The sequence below is a fragment of the Pempheris klunzingeri genome, chromosome 15, assembly GCF_042242105.1.
Source record: "Pempheris klunzingeri isolate RE-2024b chromosome 15, fPemKlu1.hap1, whole genome shotgun sequence".
Lineage (NCBI taxonomy): Eukaryota > Metazoa > Chordata > Actinopteri > Acropomatiformes > Pempheridae > Pempheris > Pempheris klunzingeri.
In genome coordinates this window covers 6,470,767-6,490,203 of record NC_092026.1, presented here as the reverse complement: position 1 = coordinate 6,490,203, position 19,437 = coordinate 6,470,767, and the positions used below count along the sequence as shown (strand labels likewise).

The window sequence follows — 19,437 nt, the reverse complement described above, 5'->3', positions numbered from 1 at the left end:
GTGGGCGATTTAATCAACTTTGGACAGAGACAGGTGAGCTGTTTCCCCATTTTCAGTCTTTATGCTAAGCTAAGCTATCCTTCTGCTGGCTTCAGCTCTATATTAAACACACAGACATGAGAGTGATAACCATCTCAACTCCTGGCAAGAAAACTCATTTCCCATTATGTTAAAATTTCCCATTAATACTTGAAAAGCTCCTTTATGAGTCAACTTCGTGTGCCATTTTTTTAATCATCTGATCTCTGAGTCTTCGAATTGGACAAACACACTTCGGTAGACTCACCAGTTGCAGACACACCCGAACTGCTGTTTCAGCCTTATTATGCACCAAAACATGCCACTTTGAAAATGATTAAATGAATTACAAGTACATTGCTGACAATGATGAAGCCCCCAAACGAGCTGGCTCTGAGTTAAGCCACACTGTGGGCTGATTTTCTTTTTCTTTCACACAATCAAGCAAAATACAGTGTGCTGTATAGTTCAACCTGTTAAGCGATTTTTGTAGATTGTTACATTTTCATTAGGATTGATGTGTTTAACATTTATTGTGCCATCGTTGCTAAATAAGTCATATTCAGTAAAGCCTAATTCCTGGATATTTTTGTTCAGTGTAGGCAGTGTTTGATGATAGCATGAAACTGTCGGCCATTTTCATGGCTCTAGCTGTCTGCCTTGCTGTACCGCTGTTATTGTTTTGTGACTATACATGTGTAATGTGGCATTAAATAAAAACAAGAGGATAAAAGACTTTAGTGACGTCTCTCTTTAATCTCGTCTGCAGTCACAAAATCAAGAAGGCGATGAAAATGAGTCAACCGCACAAAAGCTGCCCCATGTTTATGCCCTTTTGCAACCTTTAAAGTCTGAACATGGATAACCATCTTCAGCTGCTCACCTATACGGGCTGACACACACACACACACACACACACACACACACACACACACACACCATAGTCCCTTAATTGTGTGTCAATCTGGTAGTAATTACTTTTCCAATCAGAGTCACAGACTCATTCAGCACATCTCTACGTGGGAGGCTGTGCCCCTAAAAAGCCAGTCACCAAGGGAACCTGCATCTACCAGCTGCAAATGGAAAATTATCCAAGGTGTGATTTCAGAATGAGTGTGTCTGGAAATTTGGACCATTTCTCTCACTCAGATTGCTGCCCAGCACTTTGCTATCCACTGTGCTGTCATAGCAAAGTCTTCTGTTGCTGACATCTGTTACTGTACTCACTGATTTAAAGTTTGTTTCACCCTTAGATTTGCACACCGACTGCATCGTTGTTTTCTCATCAAGCTTAACAATGGACAGAGCAGGTATAGTGCATCCACTCACACTTTCTATTTCAGAGCCGGTTAACAGAAAAAAAACAGCATTTGAAGGGTACAAGGGTTGCAATCTTGCGTGTGACCACTTATTTACCTTCGAGTGCACAGAGCAATTTCAGAGTCCCATGGATGAAAATCACTTGAGGAAATTCCTCTGTGAGTGGCATGTGTACACGTCCATGTACAGGACTTCTGAGTGCCAATTCAGGGAGCCAGCTTATAATTTAGGGCCACATGAATAATGAACACATTAAGTAAGGGATAATGTACTGCTCAGTCATTATTAAAACGAACCCAGACAGGGTGATGTTGGACCATCTGAACCACCTTTGCACTAAAGACATCAACGATTTGACACAAAATACTGACTTGAAAACTATTTTATTTAATTAAATTAATTAATAATTAAATAATTAATTAAATTGTCCTTAGTAACGGTCTATTCCACAGAGCTGTGTGATGAAACAAAATAAAACAAATACATTTTTTATTAAACATTAAGATGCCACAAAGTTTCTCCAGCAGCAGAGCGGAAGGTAGAGATTTATTTATAGATATTATTACTGTTGTTGTTATTAGTGATAATTAAAACTACATCTAAATAATTTGCCTGCAGCACTAACGAGGTGCTGCTAATTGCCATGCACCCAGTACATTGGATCTAAGAGTTGTCCCTGACAGACGCTTGTTGGATGCAGTAGCTGAGCAGTGTTTTATAAGTCAGGCAGTATTGAAAGTGTTCAAATGGACGGCAGATAATTAAAATATAACGTGTCACATTCAGGGGACGCACAAACTATTTCTGAGGGCCACCATCGGCCTGTGAGCTGCACTTTAAGAAACTATGAAAAGCAATTACATGAGCGAGATGTTTATTTTCCATGAGGAGACAGTCAAACGTGATGAGCGTGAACGATAAAATAGGTCAAAGTCAATCACACTTGGTGGTGACATATCAGGCACGCACTGAAGTCATGATGAAAGATGATTGGAAACGGCATGAATGCTGCCACTGAAGAGACGCCTGCTTTTAAATACAACAGAGTATTTTTTTTCTTTATGTCGAACGATTTACAGACTCTACTCTAAATTCTTCAGGTCTTTGAGAGAACATGGGGATGAAAATAGCAGCTAAAAACATCGACCATGATTTCCCCGCACATGATTTCGAAAAGGCAATTTGTAAGGAAACCACAAGCTGTTCACGAGCTGAAACATACAAGAACCACTTACTGGCTTCGCCTAAGCTTTCAACCACGTCTCACAGTCTTCAGAACAAAGACCATGTGTTGGAGTTGAGAGCCTCAGTAGAAAGCTCAATGGCTTCCTACAGCGTAAGATCAGAAAATATAAAAATATATGTCGTTCTAAATGTAATAAACAGACAACGGATGCTGTTGTTTAATACGGAGCCTGTAAGGTAGCGTTAAAAGCTCCTGTTGAAAGGTCAACTGCGCTGCACATTCTCTATCATGAAGAGCTTTCAACCACCGCTCATGGTCTTTTTCATTAAGACCTTTCAACCTCTTCTCATGGTCTTCATCATGAAGCCTACGAGATGTGGTTTAAAGCTCCAGTTGAAAGCTCCACAGCATCTCACAGTTTTAGCTAAAGATGCACTTACTCGCCTGTCTAAGGCTTTTAACCACATACTCACAGTCTTCATCTTTAAGAAGCTTTGAAAGTCATCTCACGGTCTCGGTGATGAAGACCAGGAGACGCAATTAAAAGCTCTGAATACACTCACTCAGTGCTTTCACTGGAAAAGGCTAGTAAGTGGACCTTGAGTTCAGATTATTTTATCAAAGTCCTGTTTCCAGAGATCAGAAATAAAGATTTAATGATGAATGACTTTTCATTTATTCATTCCTTAATTACACAGAAAGACAAAATGTTGGGTCTTCAGGTTAAGGCCGCTACGTTCCCCCGGCCTGAATGAAGAGCTGGACGATGTTCAACATCTGTGAATATATTTTCTTTGTAATGGGATACCCCCCCCCAACACACACACACACACACACACACAATTACGTACTGATGACTAGACTGACTGCACCTGTGGCAATTATCAGTGCTACTGTGATTGGCTGGCAGCTGACACTAACCTCCTATGCCTGTGAGCTGCTGCTTATTTTGACATGCTCTGGTGAAGACTGTGAGCCCGTTGCTTAGAGGCTTTAATTTTTGCAAAGCAGTGTGCCTCTGCATATTCTGGTTATGACTTATTGATCACACAGGAAAGCACCAGTCAAACCTCCCCGTCAGTTTTTCAGTCTTATTATACGTCCTTAGATCCGAGGAGCACCTGTTTCTAGACACCTGCAGTAGTGAAATGGCACTCCTCAGCCAATGCTTTGGCATTTTGCTCTCTCAATTACATAGGCTGTCAGTTTTGTACTTTTCACACTGTCACACTGAGCCTAAGCGACACCAGAATGAGGCTTAAAAACTTTGTGTGTAAATTGTGTGAAATTGTAACTCCTCAGTTTGTGCAAACTTCTCAACTCCACAGAGAGGACTCCCATGTCCTAAATGGTAGCTTGGTTCCAAATATTCTCACATGCAGGCTGCCCAGTATGACCTGGCTGAAGGGAACCTCTGCTGTGGTAATAAAGGGCCAATATTTCCCCACACCGATTTAACCTGCTGGTCTGGGGATCAAAAGTTGTGTTGAAAAAATAATTTAACGTAATTTATCTAAATCATTTGTGCTCCTGAAGTTTAATGTAACTGCTGTTGCTGCTTTATTGTTTTTTGACATATCTTTTTCTCAGATAATTGTAATCCAAGTCTTGATATTTGGTTCATAAAGGTAAATGTCAGCAATAATCTTTAATGTTACCATTTCATTTACTGGCAGCAATTTAAAGGTTTTGAGACGTTTCGCTGCACTGTAACTGTCACTGCGTTGGAAGAACAAAAGCATGCCACTCTCAGGAGACTAATCTCCATCATGGACTGTGGGGATGAATACGAATGCTGTCGTTAGTGCTGCTTCTGAGATAGTCAGCTTCAGTCATTACAATTAGAATTAATGTGTCTTCAAAGAGCATAGTCACCGTCATGTTCCTCTCTGAAAGGGGCAAAAAAATGTAGCTCTTTAAAAGTGATTGTGAATTATTTGTCATTATTCCCACATGAGAATGATTAAGATTCTGACTTCATTGTCTCGGAAGAACAGTGAAGGCTGTTTTAAGGCCCTATCTCCGTCCGGATGGTGGTAATATGAAGTGATGATTGACGGGGTGATCCAGTCATGTGTGACGCTGCCTCTAAAATCATCCTCATACGTCGTTCCCACACACCAAAACAGCAGTAACCACTTAGCAGTAACAGCTCAGTTTAGAGTCTTTTGGAACATTTTACTTCTCATTTATGAGAAAATTACAGCTACTTATTTTTCTTTTTCCCCCTGCTCAGACCTTCCTAAACTATAATTGGTTCAGTTCATGCTCAGAATTGTCTCTTGTGGCTTACACCAACTTTCAGAGCTTCTCTCCAATTTCACAGCACTTCAGTTTGATGTAAAATCAAAATTTAATTCCTCGAGCTTGCTGCTGCTGCTGCCTCCATCTGAGGAAGCCTCATCCAATTTCAAATGTGACTTTAGACTTAGAGAATTGTTTTTCTGGTTTACTGGACTCATCTTAGAATGATCGGATGACCTTTTTTACTTAAGTGAAATGGATACTGGATGAATTGGACACTTTATCTTTGTCTTTAAACATTATTGCTGACATACAGTATATGGATGACTAAGAGTTAAAGTATCTGAAACTTTATTGAAAAAAACTTTTTGAAGGTAATAAAAGTGTGCTTGCCATATTGAGACATTGATTTTAAGTATAAATTATTTAAAATGAAAAGCTTCTTTAGTTTTATTTTTCCCACTTTCCGCTCTCCATTTTTCACATCTGCTGTGCCACCCCTTTGACAGGAATTATAATTTCAGCTCTCCTCAAGGACTCACTTATGCTGAACGAGGAGCATCTGTAAACAAACAACAATCATGTCATTCAACACATTTATTTCAATGAGATTCAAGGACTCCACACTCTGGTTCCCCATTCACTGAATGATTCCCTTGTATGCCACGTTGGGGCATGAACTCATCTAAGTGTAGCAGGTCTTTACAGTCTGTAGCACGTTGATCTGACTTTGTTAGCTCTGTTCATTGTTCTCGCTCTTGCAGCGACTGCCAGTGAAGTTCTCCCACAGCATGAAGCTACAACCCCAGTGCTTCACAGCAGGTCTCCTGTTAAATGGTTAATGAGCCGTGTCTGCTCTTCACCAGAAGAGGCACTTTGAATTACAACGGAGGAGCTTGATTCTGGTCTCATCACAGACTATTTCATGCACAGTCTTCTGCTCTCTTTGCGCCGACTTCAGGCATGCTGTCTGTCACTGACTGGCTCCTTATGGCTATTCTGCTATGTAGCACAGACTTCTGATGCGCTGCGCCGACTGTTGTCCTTCCAGACGGATCAGCCTTCACAGCCAGCAGGGCTTTGATGTAGGTCATCAGTCCAAGGTCCTTCTTGTTGGGTTTAGGAGGATGTGCAGCTGCAGGAAGACTCTGTTTGGTGTTATATATAGTTTATATTTTCTGTGAACACATTGGAAATCATTTGATACTGTTCTTGAGCTCTGTGTGGCCTCATTTTTCTGTCTGAACACTACACAGCTCCTTTAATTACTGTTGCCCTCCTGTCGGCTTGAACCACTCTGGTCGTCCTCCTCTGACTCTCACTAACAAGCTGTTTCGTCCACTGAAGCTGGAGTTGACCTTTTACACCATTTTCTGAAAACTATAGACAACTATAGATTTACTATAGAGATACTCAAACCACCACATCTTGCACCAACGCTCATTCAACGGTCAAAGTCACTTAGATCACATTTCTTCTCCATTCTGATGTTTGGTCTGAATCAAGTCAACATTTTGACCAAGTGTGCTCGCTTTTATGCTCATGTGTGATGAAGTGATCACAGAACGCATTAAGATTTGATGCAGCTTGAATGTCACGGAAAAAGGGTGAAATACTTAAAGGGGCAAGCCACCGAATGAAATATCTCGCAAGGAGTCATACTCATCCGATGAAAAGAGATGTATATAACATCTTCTGTGGCTTTGGAAGAGCTTTTTTAAGTGTGAGAAAAAAACCCTCATGATGTCATTGGGGTTATCTCAAGTTGAGTTTTCTGTTTTGACAGAAGGGATATGTTGACATGGAGTTCAAAATGGTCATTTACCAGGCAGGGATCAATCACTGTATATGTAATTGTAGATGGAGAAATGCTGTAGCTATCAATGATATAGTCAATTTTCTCAAAAACGCGAAATAGAGAAATTGTTGCTGGAGACAGAAATTTCTGCTCTAGGCAAATCCAGAAAATCTAAATACTTCTCAAATCAAAGTACTTCATCGCTATCTTATAAAAGTCTAATTATCGCCCCAAATTAAACAAAGGTCATTGATCTACAACATTCCTAATTTCAAGATAAATTTTAGTGGTCACCAGATAATTGAAGTTTATTCCTGTCTCCAGTGAAATACTGGCAACTTTTACCTCTCCAGGCCTGTAAAAACCATCTCCATAACCGGTCGTAAAGGGGTACATGAATACTTTGATCAATTTAAAGGGGTCACAAGGGAAAAAGGTTGGGGAATCACTGGTGAGAGAAATTACCACATATAAAATATCCTCATCAAACCTTACTTACAACACCACAAACTAATGAAAAGGGGGGCAAAGTACACTCAAAGGGCAGAGTGAAAACAACATCAGCACTACAGAGCAGATATAATTAAGCACAAACTGTTAACAAACTGAGACATGCAAATGCTCATGAGGTCTATAATGATTCATTAACAGAAAAGGCAATTGGGTGCATGTGTTTGCCTTGCGACTGTTGTGTTTGCTGGCTATTACATCTATTGCTTATATATCTGGAGAGGCTTTAAGTGCCTTAATTGACTGACGCATAGTCACCATCAGACAGGCAGCCATTTGTTCTCTGCAGAAATCACCTACAAACACCTGTGGCCCGTTCATTTGTAGCATCTGATGTGAATGTTCTTGCTTTAAAAAAGAAGAAAGCAACTACGTTTTTTTTTCACTGAATGGGCAGCAGGAGGCTCTTTGTTCTTCTTCCCATTGATTTTGGTCCGCAGGAGAAAGTAGGTCTGATTACCTTTAGTCACAATGCAGTGATGCATAATGCAATCTTTAAAATTACCAAAATGTAGAGGTTTTGACTGTGCTGTCTCCGTTTCCTTTGAAACAGGGGTTCACATTTGCAACTAGGCCACTGCTGACAGTGCACAGCACACACACACACACACACACACACACACACACACACACACACACACACACACACACACACACACACACACACACACACACACACACACACACACACACACACACACACACACACACACACACACACAGTGTACTACCAGCAACATATTGTGTTTATTGCCAAAACACATAAAAAAAAGAAACAGTAAGGTGACATTTTCTGTCAGAATCCAATGCTTTTTTTCCTGAGATAAAAACATTTTCCTTGAAACGTCCAGAGTGATTGTGGTTCTGTTACAGCAGCAGGTGCCTCATTTATGCACAGAAACAGGCTGAATTACACATCTCGCCACAGTTTTGTACAAAGAGAGAAGCTGTTTTGATTTTGATTAAATTTGCAATTGTAATTATTGGGGGGGGGAACATGCCCTTTACTCGGTGTAGAATTGTTTTACAATGCGATGTAATCAAGTTTGAACTAAAATTTACCCCAGCTGTGTGACGATGCCAGCAGAATTGGAGGTGCTTATTTGAATTCTCTTCTCGAGAAGTATTGAACCAACATGTCTTTAAAGGCCAGAACTGTAGGATTCTGGATCTGGAGCACTTGGTTATAAAAAAAAGCTTTTAATAAAAAAGGTGCAGCAACCTTACACATCTTATTAAAGGCTGTATTTAGAACTGTGCGCTCCAGATCTCATCTCTTGTCTTGCTTTTAAAGACTGGTTCTCCAAATTAAGTGGAACCGTTACTATGTCCTTACTATAGCAGGAGGAACATTTAGATCACATCCCACACATCCACCTGTTGTAATGCCGTCTTCTTACCCCGAAAACTCACTGGGGATGTCTGGGTCACATTCTGGCTGCACGGTTGTAAAACCCACTGGGAGCGTTTCTGTGCGGAGCGTTTAGCCTGGCTGATTAGTTGACTTGCTGAGAGTTTGTTGATCTGGTCATATTGTCGGTTTTGAACGTGTGTCTTGTGTGCATTTACTCTGTTGTGCTACAGACAGCAGCTAAAGTGAAAGTTTATTCCACATCCAAGACCTCTCGTCTAACATGGTGTTAAAAAACCCTCTCACTGGTTAATGTCTGGCCTGGTGCCACCGATTCCAAAATAACACTGATGTGGTGGTGGAATATATGATTGAAAGTCTGTATGGGGGCTTCTATTTTGAAAACTGACCGGCTTCTCTTTACTGTTTGTTTGTCTGACTTCCTGCCTCATCTGCTCTGTGTTGGTTGACGCAGTCGGGCTGCAGCCTGCGTCGAAAATAGAAATGACGCTGTGGCCCTCCCAGTGGGTTTTAAAGCACTGACTAGAGTGGCTGCGATCAGCTCTGGCAGCCGCGAACGTGATGCAGACGCCCCCGGTGGGTTTTAGCCTTTACCTTTTTACCTTGAACACAATCACTTGGCCAGTTTTGTCTTATGAGGAGGTTGACTTCTGAGCCTTCAGCTGAGGAAGAGGTCTGGTATTAACGAGACCACTACAGCACTAGAAGAGTCTTTGCTCCCGAGGGTGTGAGATGGAAAGAACCTCGGTCATCTGTGAAAGTGATTAAAACCGAGCACCCTTAGTAGTAAAGCTTGTTTCTGGAAGTGTTTGTGTTGTGAGAAAAAAATACCTGAGGCTATTTCTCTTCATTTATCTGCTCCGGGGAGCCTGCTCTCTCCCTCTTTACTGAAACCTTCTCCTCCTTGATGCTTCCATCGTCTGTTAGTGCCGCTGCCTCTCTTTTCCTCTCCTCCTTAATGAGGTTATTTTTCACCTTTTTCTCCACAGTAACTGCACATGGTGGTTTTACGTCGGTGGCGGACTCAGAGGCGTCTGTGGAGCTCTCACAAATAACTGTGCCCTCCCACTTAGGCGTGTCCAGTCCCAGCAGCGCCATCAGCTGTTTCATGACCTCATCCACGTAACCGTTGATACGCAGGTACGCATGCTTGTCCTACAAGAAAGAAAATTACAACCCTGAAATGATGAACTTGAAGGTAGAGGACAGATCACAGTATTTCAAGTGCTATTCCATGTTTTTAATACATATATGAGTGAGTGGGTGAATGAGACTCACATGCTTCGTGGGCTGCAGGTTAACAATGGCCACTTTCCCCCCTTTGCGCTTAGTGAGGAGTGGGAGGTCTCCACTGGGTTTGATCTGCATGGAGGTGCCAAGCGTCAGTGCCAGGTCTGCTCGTCTGTGTGCACAGTCGAGAAATATATCACATATAATGGTCCCATATGGGTGACATTCTCCTTATTTGCCTATTGTTAACAGGGATTCATGGTTGTGCGTTAAGGGGTTGGCTGAGTTTCCGATGCTGTTAGAGATTGTTGGCTGTGAGGAACACATTAATAAAGCCTCAAAAGGCGTCCAGATTTTTGTCCAAGTTTGTGCCTCACATGTATCACGGTTACAGCTGAGTCATGGCACTAATCATCGGTTTCTCTGAAAAGTAATGATGTGTTGATGTTTGAAAGACCCGGTGGATCTTTTCATGAGGGTGAATGGATAAAAAAGATATTCTGTGTGCTGCATTAGAGCCAGACATGACATGTGTCCTTATTCTTTTTGTACAATATGTGCAAGTTTTATTTTTGTTTGGATTAGAAAGAGTGGTGCAGCTTGGAGAAACAGATTCAAAATCTTCTTCATCCACATGGTAAGAAAGGTCTTTAGAACAGCCAAAAGTGCTAGAAAATGACCGGCAGCGTTTTCCGTAGATTACTGGGTAATTATAGACACCTATGGATACTACCATCACTCAAACATAATGGTAATAAATGAGGAGTGCAGACTGTTATCTGCTGCTTTTCAGTAATATACTTCTACCGTAGCCATCTCCACTTCAAACGTTCTGCTCACTATCAGTCATTACACACAATAAAGGAAAGAGGCAATTACACAGCAATAGTCTCCTGTTCAGAAGTTATATGGATGTAACTCAGTTCTGCAAGTATGTGCATAACCCACCATCTCTCTATATCACAAAGTAAACGCAAGAATGTGAAAACGGTTACTGTGGGGGAATATAATGCATTATGTATAAACCCAACTTCAATTAGCGTTCAATTGTTTGTCACATTTTTGTTAGGACATATAAACATGCTCCACATGGGCCTGCCTCGAACAAATGACTCAAAGTTCAGAGGTCGGAGTTCCAGATGTCCCCTCTGTAATTAAAATGGTAATTATGCATCTATTATATCTGAATGTACTGTCACTGACACAAACATTCAATTCAACTTGTTGCATTCTAAATGCACAATTAAAGCTTTTCTGGCCGATGGATTGAATGGAACACACAGGAGGCAGAACTGGACTGTGAAGCATACAAAAAGGTTTTAAATAAGGGCTGACTTGCATGTCACTGGGAGCACAGCCACACACAACAATAACTTAAATAAATCCAACACATTATTTCACATTTTTTTCAAAGGACATGTTTGATGTCAAAGGAAATCAGGATTGATAAGAGTATGTACAGTGTGTTAATTAGCTACCAAGGCAGGTGCTGAATAAAAAAACAAAACAGTCAATAGTATAATGTAAAAAGGAAACAATGGAGCACAAACTGCTCTAATTCACCTGCTGGCTTCTTCTGCTTTGTTCAGGTCTCTGTCGGGAAGCGAGTCCTCCCAGTCAAGTATAGTGCTTATCAGCTTTCCTCTGTTTTAGTAGAGAAAACACAGACACACTAATAAATGGACCATGCTGCACTATTTGTTATTTCAAAATGTGGCTGAAGCATGTATTACCTGCAGGCTCTGAGTCCTCTGGATCGTACCACGTCACAGTAACGTCCTGTCGGTTTCAGCCCCATCACACCGATCACCTTTTCTCTGACATACTGCCTGGAAAACCAACAATTCAGTTACAGTTAAGGAGCTCCTGACAAGTACCACACCAAAGTCCATTTATACATGTGAAATGACACAAAAGCATGAAGATATAGACTCAGTGGCCACTTTATTAGATAAACCAGACAAATTTTGCCGCTTGACACCCTGATTTCTTGCACATCAACACAACAAAATGCTCTTTAGAGATATCAGGAAATCATGCAGCTGCTGCAAAGGTGTTTAAAGATAAAGCACAATTGTAACTCAGCTCTACTTTATTCCAAGAGTAATCTGCTTGGATGGCATCTGAAGACCGTACAGGTCACTGGAGCAAAGTGAAGTCGCTGTCGTGTTCCTGGAATCATTTTCAGCTAATGAGCGTTCTGTGAAAGGGTGCATTATCCTGCTGGTCTGGCCTTTCTCCTCTAATCGCTCTAATTAATGAGTTGTTTTCAGTCATACAGCGGCCGCTGAATGCCTATTTTTTTCCTCAACATGTCACTCTCTGTTTTTGAGATGCTAGAAACACAACCTCTGTCAGCAACGATCACAGCAGATGCAAGAAAGCTTAGATACTGTGCATGCTAATGTGAGGTCAACATTACCTCCGGAACCTCCTGTCTGCATGCTTTATGTATCGAGTTGCAGCTACATGATTTGCTGCTTGCATTAACAAGCAAGTGTACTTAATAAAATGGCCTCCAAGTGAAAGACAGTAGCTTGTAGAGATGGAAATTATCAAGATCAAAATGTAAGGGTTTGGTGTGTGTGCACATACCTGCCACACTTCTCGCACTCCTCCACAAACATGTTTCCATGAAGCTCTGATAACATATCCCTAATAGAGCAAGAGGGAGAAGAATCCACAAAGGCAGAATGATCACACAGATGATATTCACTTAGATCAATGTCTCCACAGTTAATGTCTTTTAAACAACTTTTTCTCACTTCTTGAGCTCTGATAGAAAACAAGTCCTCAGATTCACTGCTGCGATCCACCTGGTTTCACTTTACCAGTTCCTCTGCTTCTGCCTCTGATTTCCTCAGAGGACTTCCACTTTTCTGTCTGGCCACGTCTAAAACTGGCTGATGGAGGGTAAAGGGAGAGCTAAGAAATGACTTCCAGGGAAGTCTTCCAATATGAAAAAAGTCTGGACATATGTTGTGAATGAAAAATTAAATTGTTGGCCTTGGGTTAGTCCAATATGATTGGATATTGCAGCATCAGACCAAACATTTTCCATTACACTGAGCATTATTTTAAGTTATTTGAGTGGTATTTACAGAACCACTCATTTGATGTTGGTACAATTGTTATCACAAAGCGGCAGATTCATATTTAAAAACAATGAGTCACAACTAAACAAACTGATGTGGAACACTGTGGTCACATAACTTGCAATCCTGTATACATTTTGATTGAACAAGTTAACTTTTTCTCTAAATAAGGACCTCACGTCCTCTGCTCACTTATTCATTCCCTCTTTACTCACTTTGCTTCAAGCACAGCATGTCCCTAAAATGTAACATAAATTAGCATAAGGAGAACATTTTCATCTACATCTACATCATTTTGCAGGTAGAAAATGCTGTAGAAACTCAAACAGGATTTAATAGGATGATGCAGCTTTAAAGCTCCATCAATTAATATTTTGATATTAACAACAGGTCAACTAACAATATGAAATGTGAGGGGGTCACAAAAATATCATTTGATTCCTAAACTCTACGGAGAGTTTTGGCAGCTTTCCGCTCATTGCTTTGGTTCGGTCTCATTGCATTTAACAGATAAAGAAACAGATATTTCCCTGAGGAGTTACTAAAGACTCGGTTTATATATATGTATATATACATTTTTACACAAGAACTGTTCGTAGTTGTGGAGCTACAAAAATTAGCTGGTTAACACTGAATGGTTGAAATAATAACTGAATGGATGAAAAATGAAAATAATCATTACTTGAAGCCCTGCAGTGTTACTGCTTTAAGTGCTACTTGACGTTATATATATACTTAGCTGTGAGAAAACTTAATGCTCCATGCCTACCAAACTATGATTTGAGTTAGTTATATAGTGTGTAAGATGCTTGATATTTCATGCTACAGGACAGGTGGGGTTACCTGGGGAAGCCTGATCGGACGTGTAGGCCGTCCACATTCTGGCTGATGAGGTACTTGAGGTACCCGGCCCTCTGCAGTCCAAGGAGGGCCATGTGAGTCAAGCTGGGTCGGGCATCTTCAAACGTGGTGTCAAAGTGAGGTGACTCGCCCTTTTCTTCTAACGTCCACACACCCTTTGGACCCCTGAGGGGGAATATAGGGATGAATAGACAAGCAGTACTTATAAACAGGATTGGATGTGTTGCGATGCAGTGGGTGGATTGGAGGCATTCAGTGTCTAAATTTGGTGCGTGGGTTTGTGTGCAAATTGCAAATTGTGTTGAAAATGAACAATCTTTTGGGAATTTCTGCAGGAGTTCTGCAAAGTCTGTGCACCAAATTGACAACATGTTGTGAAATGCTGCAACTCTGAGGTCACTAAAAATATGGACCATCAATTGCACACTGTGCAAAGATTCTCCCCCAAAGAAATCCAACAGCCTAATTTGACAGAATTATTTCTAACAGTATACAGTGACAACTTTTCAGACTCAAATGTATAAATATCCCCTTCTCAGATCTGAAATAATTCTGTTCATGCTTCTTTAATTAATCAGTCAGTTTTGGGTGTCTTAACGAGGGATGAACACCGTGCTACTGTCAGTAGTTGTGCTGCCAAACACTGACAATTACGAAGTTATTTCAAGGACACTCGACTTATCTTTATGCGTCTGATGAGGGAGCACTTCCTGTGAATTCTCAAACACAGGCACAACGGCCTCATCTCTTGCGCTCTATTTTAACAGACCTATTTCCCACCATCCATATGATTCATAGCCTGCTCAGCCAAGACCAGTTCAAAGATGTACCAGCATTAAGTGAGAGGGGTGTATGTCTGTTATTTCACGCTTATCACCATGAGAAAGACGCTGCAGGACATAAAAACCACAGGGGGTCTGTAAAGCTGCTATATTTATGTTTTAGTGTCAACCTGAACGGTTGAATTTCTTACTCTGAGCTAGAGCATGTGTGTATGCTTTAGTTTGTGTGTGGCATAATTGTGTTAGTAGGCCTGATGTGTACACTCTATAGAAACCTTGGTTTTAATGATACGGTCATCCAAGGTCAATATCACATGACTGACAAGCACAGTAGTCAAATATTAATTAGGTTCCCATAGCTGACATCTCCGGGCATCTATATGTGAATTCTTTTAGGCATATTACCTGATGGTGAATCCACTCAATCTTATGCACCACAGCTATTATTAATATGTGTTACAGTATCAAAGGACACTCTTGCACTATAATTGAAGAGTGGGGATTCATGTCAGTGTTGCCGTTTTACACAGAGCTGGATCTGACAAATAATAAGCAAGTACCACCCTCATCTGCTCATACAGCGGTACTACACACACACACACACAAAAAAAAACAGGAGGCTAAACCACGAGGTACAAATTACATCTACCAGAAATAGAAGAAAGTGATTTAAGCAAAATGATCATTTCTGGCCTGGATTCACTGATTATGCGGTTTACTTAAGTACAGTATTTTGATTATGCTGACCACAATTTTGATCCCTCAGAGTTGCAATGTCATATAATCCAGCTGTCAGTTCAGTCACAAAGTGAAATCCATAATGGGCATGTGGTTTAAAGAGTAAAGACTCATCACTTGACTCATTACAGCAATATTTGTCTCTTATTGTTATAATAAACTGTACTTTCTTTGTCTATGTCAGTTATTAAGCACAACTGTCAAATATGTTCCCGGAATCGCACATTAGGATTTGTTGCTTTTCTCTGTATATCAATATATTTGGGATTTGGGAAGCTCGTCAGATAAAACTAGATGTCTGAAGACATCGTATTGGGTTCATTTATAGACTAAAAGATAAATTCATAAAAAATAAAAAAAAAGGATAAAAGAATTGACCGTTAAAATAATAATTGATTCCAGCGTTATCAGTAACACACCCACAGTATGTTACAATGAATGTGCAGATAGAATAATAAGAACAAATATTTTGTTTAAAAACTGACAAATAAGGCTGAAGCATTCCGTGGGATAAGGAGGAATTTGGTGTAGCATATTAGATATAGCATAGCATATTAAATCAGTGCTCTCTCTGTACTTGACCTCTCAAAGACACTTTTGGAAACTGTACATTTCCTTAGATTTCCCTGTTCATTCACTACCACCATGACAATCAGAATTCTTTGAGATTTTAGATTTACAAAAATAATTCAGATTGAATCATTTGGGGCATCAATAATAAGATGCATGCTTATTTCTGTAGGATAATTTGAAATCAATAAAAATTACTACATACTACTACAAACATAGTTTAGTTGTAGACTGGCTGGCTTTCACATAACAATATGAAAAGTATATGCACATAGGAAAGGTTTATTTCAGCAGTGTAACAGCAACATACTGTCCCAATATATGGATACACCTAAATAAAGCACCACTGGTATTCCAGACACAGGTCAGGCTACAACGTTGTCTATTCAGCTCATTTTTAAACAGCAATGAATTTCAACTCTTAGGTTCCTGTCAGTTTCCTGGTTGTTGTGTGACACCTTGTGGTGAAATGTGGTGACAATCACATCAGGAGATGGGATCATGTTATGTGTTTGTGAGCCCTCCAAAAATCAGATACCATCAATAACAACATTGCAAAATATCAACAAAATATATGTTCACTTTATTGTCCTTGTTTTCCTGTCTATTTGCGTGTAAATACATGAGAGCAGCAGAACAACCAGTGTAAAAAGCTGATTCTGATTCATGACTATGATACATGGTTGAGGGTGAAAAGCAGTATGTTAGTAAAAAAAAAAAAGGCTGAGAAAGGAGCTGTAGTGACTTTGTTTGTGCCTCACCTGAAGTCAGGGATGCCCGTTGAGGTGCTGATTCCTGCTCCAGAGTGGACGACCAGATACTGAGATTCTTTTATCAATTGAGCAAGTGTCTCCACCTTCGCCTTCAGCTCCTCTGGACTATCAAAGGTCTGCCACAGAACAGAAAACATCAGGTATGTTATGATCTACTCTGGGGTGAGTGATGTGGTGGCCCTGCAGGAAGAGAGATTCCCTGCTCATTTCACACAGCATGAACTGAAGCCAAAAAAGTGTCTTACGTGACAGTTATGCAGCTTGAAACTTAAGAAAAAAAAATGCTCACAATGCTGCAATAACAAACATTTATCTGAATATGTTGCACTTTTAAGGTAGTACAACTAACTAAAGACAATTATAAGATAATAAAATCTAATCCATAATTTGTAGCACAAATGGGGCAGAAAATACCAGAATTTGTTTCCATCAGAAACTTTGCATTGGCTTTTCAAACACCTTAATGAAACCAGCTTGTCTGCTGATTTAAATGCATTAAACCACTGAGTTGTCGCGTCCTGATTGTTTTTTAATGTTACCTGTAAATTACTTTTGCAGTTGAGCAGATTTTTTTTCCTAACAAGTAACAGCTTTGGGGACAAAGTTGTGAAGTCTAAAAGAAAATTTTAACAGAGAGGGTGACATTATATTAATCACATCTGTTTTCAGTTTTGATGTACTGGTACACTTTCATTTCATGCATTTTGATACATATCTTATATCTGATTGCTAGAGTCACTGTTTCAGCCTTAGTTTGTGCTAATCTTACATGGCATGGCAGTCTTACATGAAAACCCTGTTGTATAACTACAACACAAACACTGGCTCCAGACAAGAGGCAACACATGCACATTACACTACTAACATGTAAAAAAAATAAATAAATAAAAAGACGCATTCCTTGAGTATAGATCACCTAAAGAGGACCAGCTAACTTACAACAATAAAAAACATGCGTACACATTAGCAACTGATGTACAATTGATGTTAAACTCTGAATGGAGCCATTCTTAACAAAGACTAATGACGTTAATGCTTTTGATAGCATTATTTTCTGTACTTTTTCTTTAGCACATTTTGGAATAAAGATTTGTTAGATGTCGTTGATTATTCTCATACAGAACCACTTGAATTTGGAGGCATTTAAATTCTTTTCTTCACCCTGACATGAAGCAGCTACCCTCAGCCGCTAGCTAGCTGTTGATTAGCTGACTGAAGCTAACTACCGAGCTCACAGTAGCTATGTTTTACCTCAGGAAGTCCGCAAACACCTTTATCTGCGTACGGCGAGAGCCCGGCAGCATAATTCACAGACATGCTCTTGTTGGTGTCGTTTCTTTATTAATTGTGTTCAGTAAACTGTACTTCAGTTAAAATGCTAACTGAGCTCTCAGGCGGGTTTTAACTGTGTTGTTTGTTTGACGTCATCTTTGAGAGACGACGTGTTGCATTCAAAAGTGTGGGGGAAATGGGAACTCACAATAGTCAATCATTTTGGTATTTTGTAGTCTCTTGGTGAACTGTATTAATAATTGATAATTATGAAGCTTAATTGTCTAGGGAGATCATTTATATTAGATAAAACAACCAAAATCTGCATGAAAATTAGTCATGACATCTTCAGGCCGTCGATAAAGACTCATATAAGAGGCCGTAACTCTGAGCTGTGAGGATAATGCCGATATTCCCCGTGTGACCTGAATGCAACACAGTGGATTCCCAATTTCCCACAGCACGTTAACTAGCATTAGCATTAGCACATTAACTGTTAGTAGCCTGTAAAGAACACAGGTGCAACTACAAACTATTCTTTAACAGGCTATGAATTTTTATGCAAATATTAGGTGCCTTGATTCTGTAAAGAGGATGAGCGCTCATAGTCCACTGTCCTGCCCTGCACGTGCTCTGGTTGAAAGCATCTGTGCCAATAACATTAGTCTACAGCTGTTAATTTGAAATTCATTCAAGTAAAATTGGTTTGGCTTTGCGCCCCTGAAATAAGCTCAGTTAATACAGGATGAAGACACAGGCCACTTGTTTAACACACTGGTAGGTGAGCAGTGCAGCGGCTAATACACAAACACAGCGTTAGCTTGGAGCCAGGAAACCCTTCTATCAGGATCTTCTTCAGGACATGGTGGGGAACAAATCAGAGATTTGAGATGTGAGATTCAATCCTGGAGCAGCCAACTCCATGGTATCTCTTTCACACAGTGTTATTAATTTCAATTGGCTTGCGTGGAAGCTGTTACCATCTATGTGGGGCAGGGTATTAATTTTCTCTCAAAAGGCGGCATGGTGATGAGAGACATATTGCTTATCTGATCTATACCTATTCAAAAGTATTGGTCTCCCATGACTCTTGAAATTAGCCAAAAGAAAGAAACACTCTGGTTGGCTGAAGAAAGAACCTCTTATTGGCCAAAAGACTTCTTAAAGTTACTTTTTGGTTTAGTTTTCAGTCTATTTAGTTTTTGGTTATTTTTTAAGTTACTCTTACACAAAGTTGAGTCATTCAGCAAGTGTAACTGAGGACCACTGCTCAGGTGTAACATTTACCTTCACCAAACTACTTACTCATTACTCTAGCTTTAGCTTGTTTAAGTGTGGATGCTGTTACCACTATGCAGGACGGGGGATTGTTTTCCCCCATAAGGACTGTGGTGATAAGTGTTACCTCGGGGCGAAGTATTGTCCATTAGAAGTATACAGACACATAAAACAACCAATAACAGGATAAACAGTCATGTCTGTAGAGCACAGACCATGTAGACTGAATATAAGAATTGTGGACCTCCATTTTGAAGCCTCGAGTTTGGCTTTATGGGTGTCGCCATCTTGTTTCTTTTGGAATCAGAAGTGAAGTTCGTAACACAAAGACCGCCTCTGATTGATAAGTCACATTGTAGTCCCACCCTAAAGCATACCCTGCTTTACTGT

At 40.2% G+C, this 19,437-nt stretch overlaps 1 protein-coding gene across 1 annotated transcript; it reads right to left on the bottom strand.

Moving 5' to 3' along the window:
• Positions 1-7,812: 7,812 nt before the first annotated feature.
• sirt6 (sirtuin 6) lies at positions 7,813-17,897 on the bottom strand. The gene is made up of 9 exons (XM_070844607.1): positions 17,749-17,897; positions 16,486-16,613; positions 13,617-13,799; positions 12,274-12,333; positions 11,412-11,507; positions 11,242-11,322; positions 9,727-9,850; positions 9,280-9,603; positions 7,813-9,200 (listed from the first exon to the last, which is right to left on the bottom strand). The coding sequence occupies exons 1-8, from the start codon at positions 17,812-17,814 to the stop codon at positions 9,286-9,288; spliced, it is 1,056 nt and encodes a 351-aa protein (XP_070700708.1). The 5' UTR covers positions 17,815-17,897; the 3' UTR covers positions 7,813-9,200; positions 9,280-9,285.
• Between the last annotated feature and the right edge of the window lie 1,540 nt (positions 17,898-19,437).

Excerpts from the sequence above, each read along its gene's own strand:
- sirt6 (XM_070844607.1), bottom strand. The coding sequence starts at position 17,814 with ATGTCTGTGAATTATGCTGCCGGGCTCTCGCCGTACGCAGATAAAGGT. Across the intron at positions 13,800-16,485 it reads ACGGGCATCCCTGACTTCAG|GGGTCCAAAGGGTGTGTGGA; the intron begins GTGAGGCACAAA and ends ATTCCCCCTCAG. Across the intron at positions 9,604-9,726 it reads ACCTGCAGCCCACGAAGCAT|GACAAGCATGCGTACCTGCG; the intron begins GTGAGTCTCATT and ends TCTTTCTTGTAG.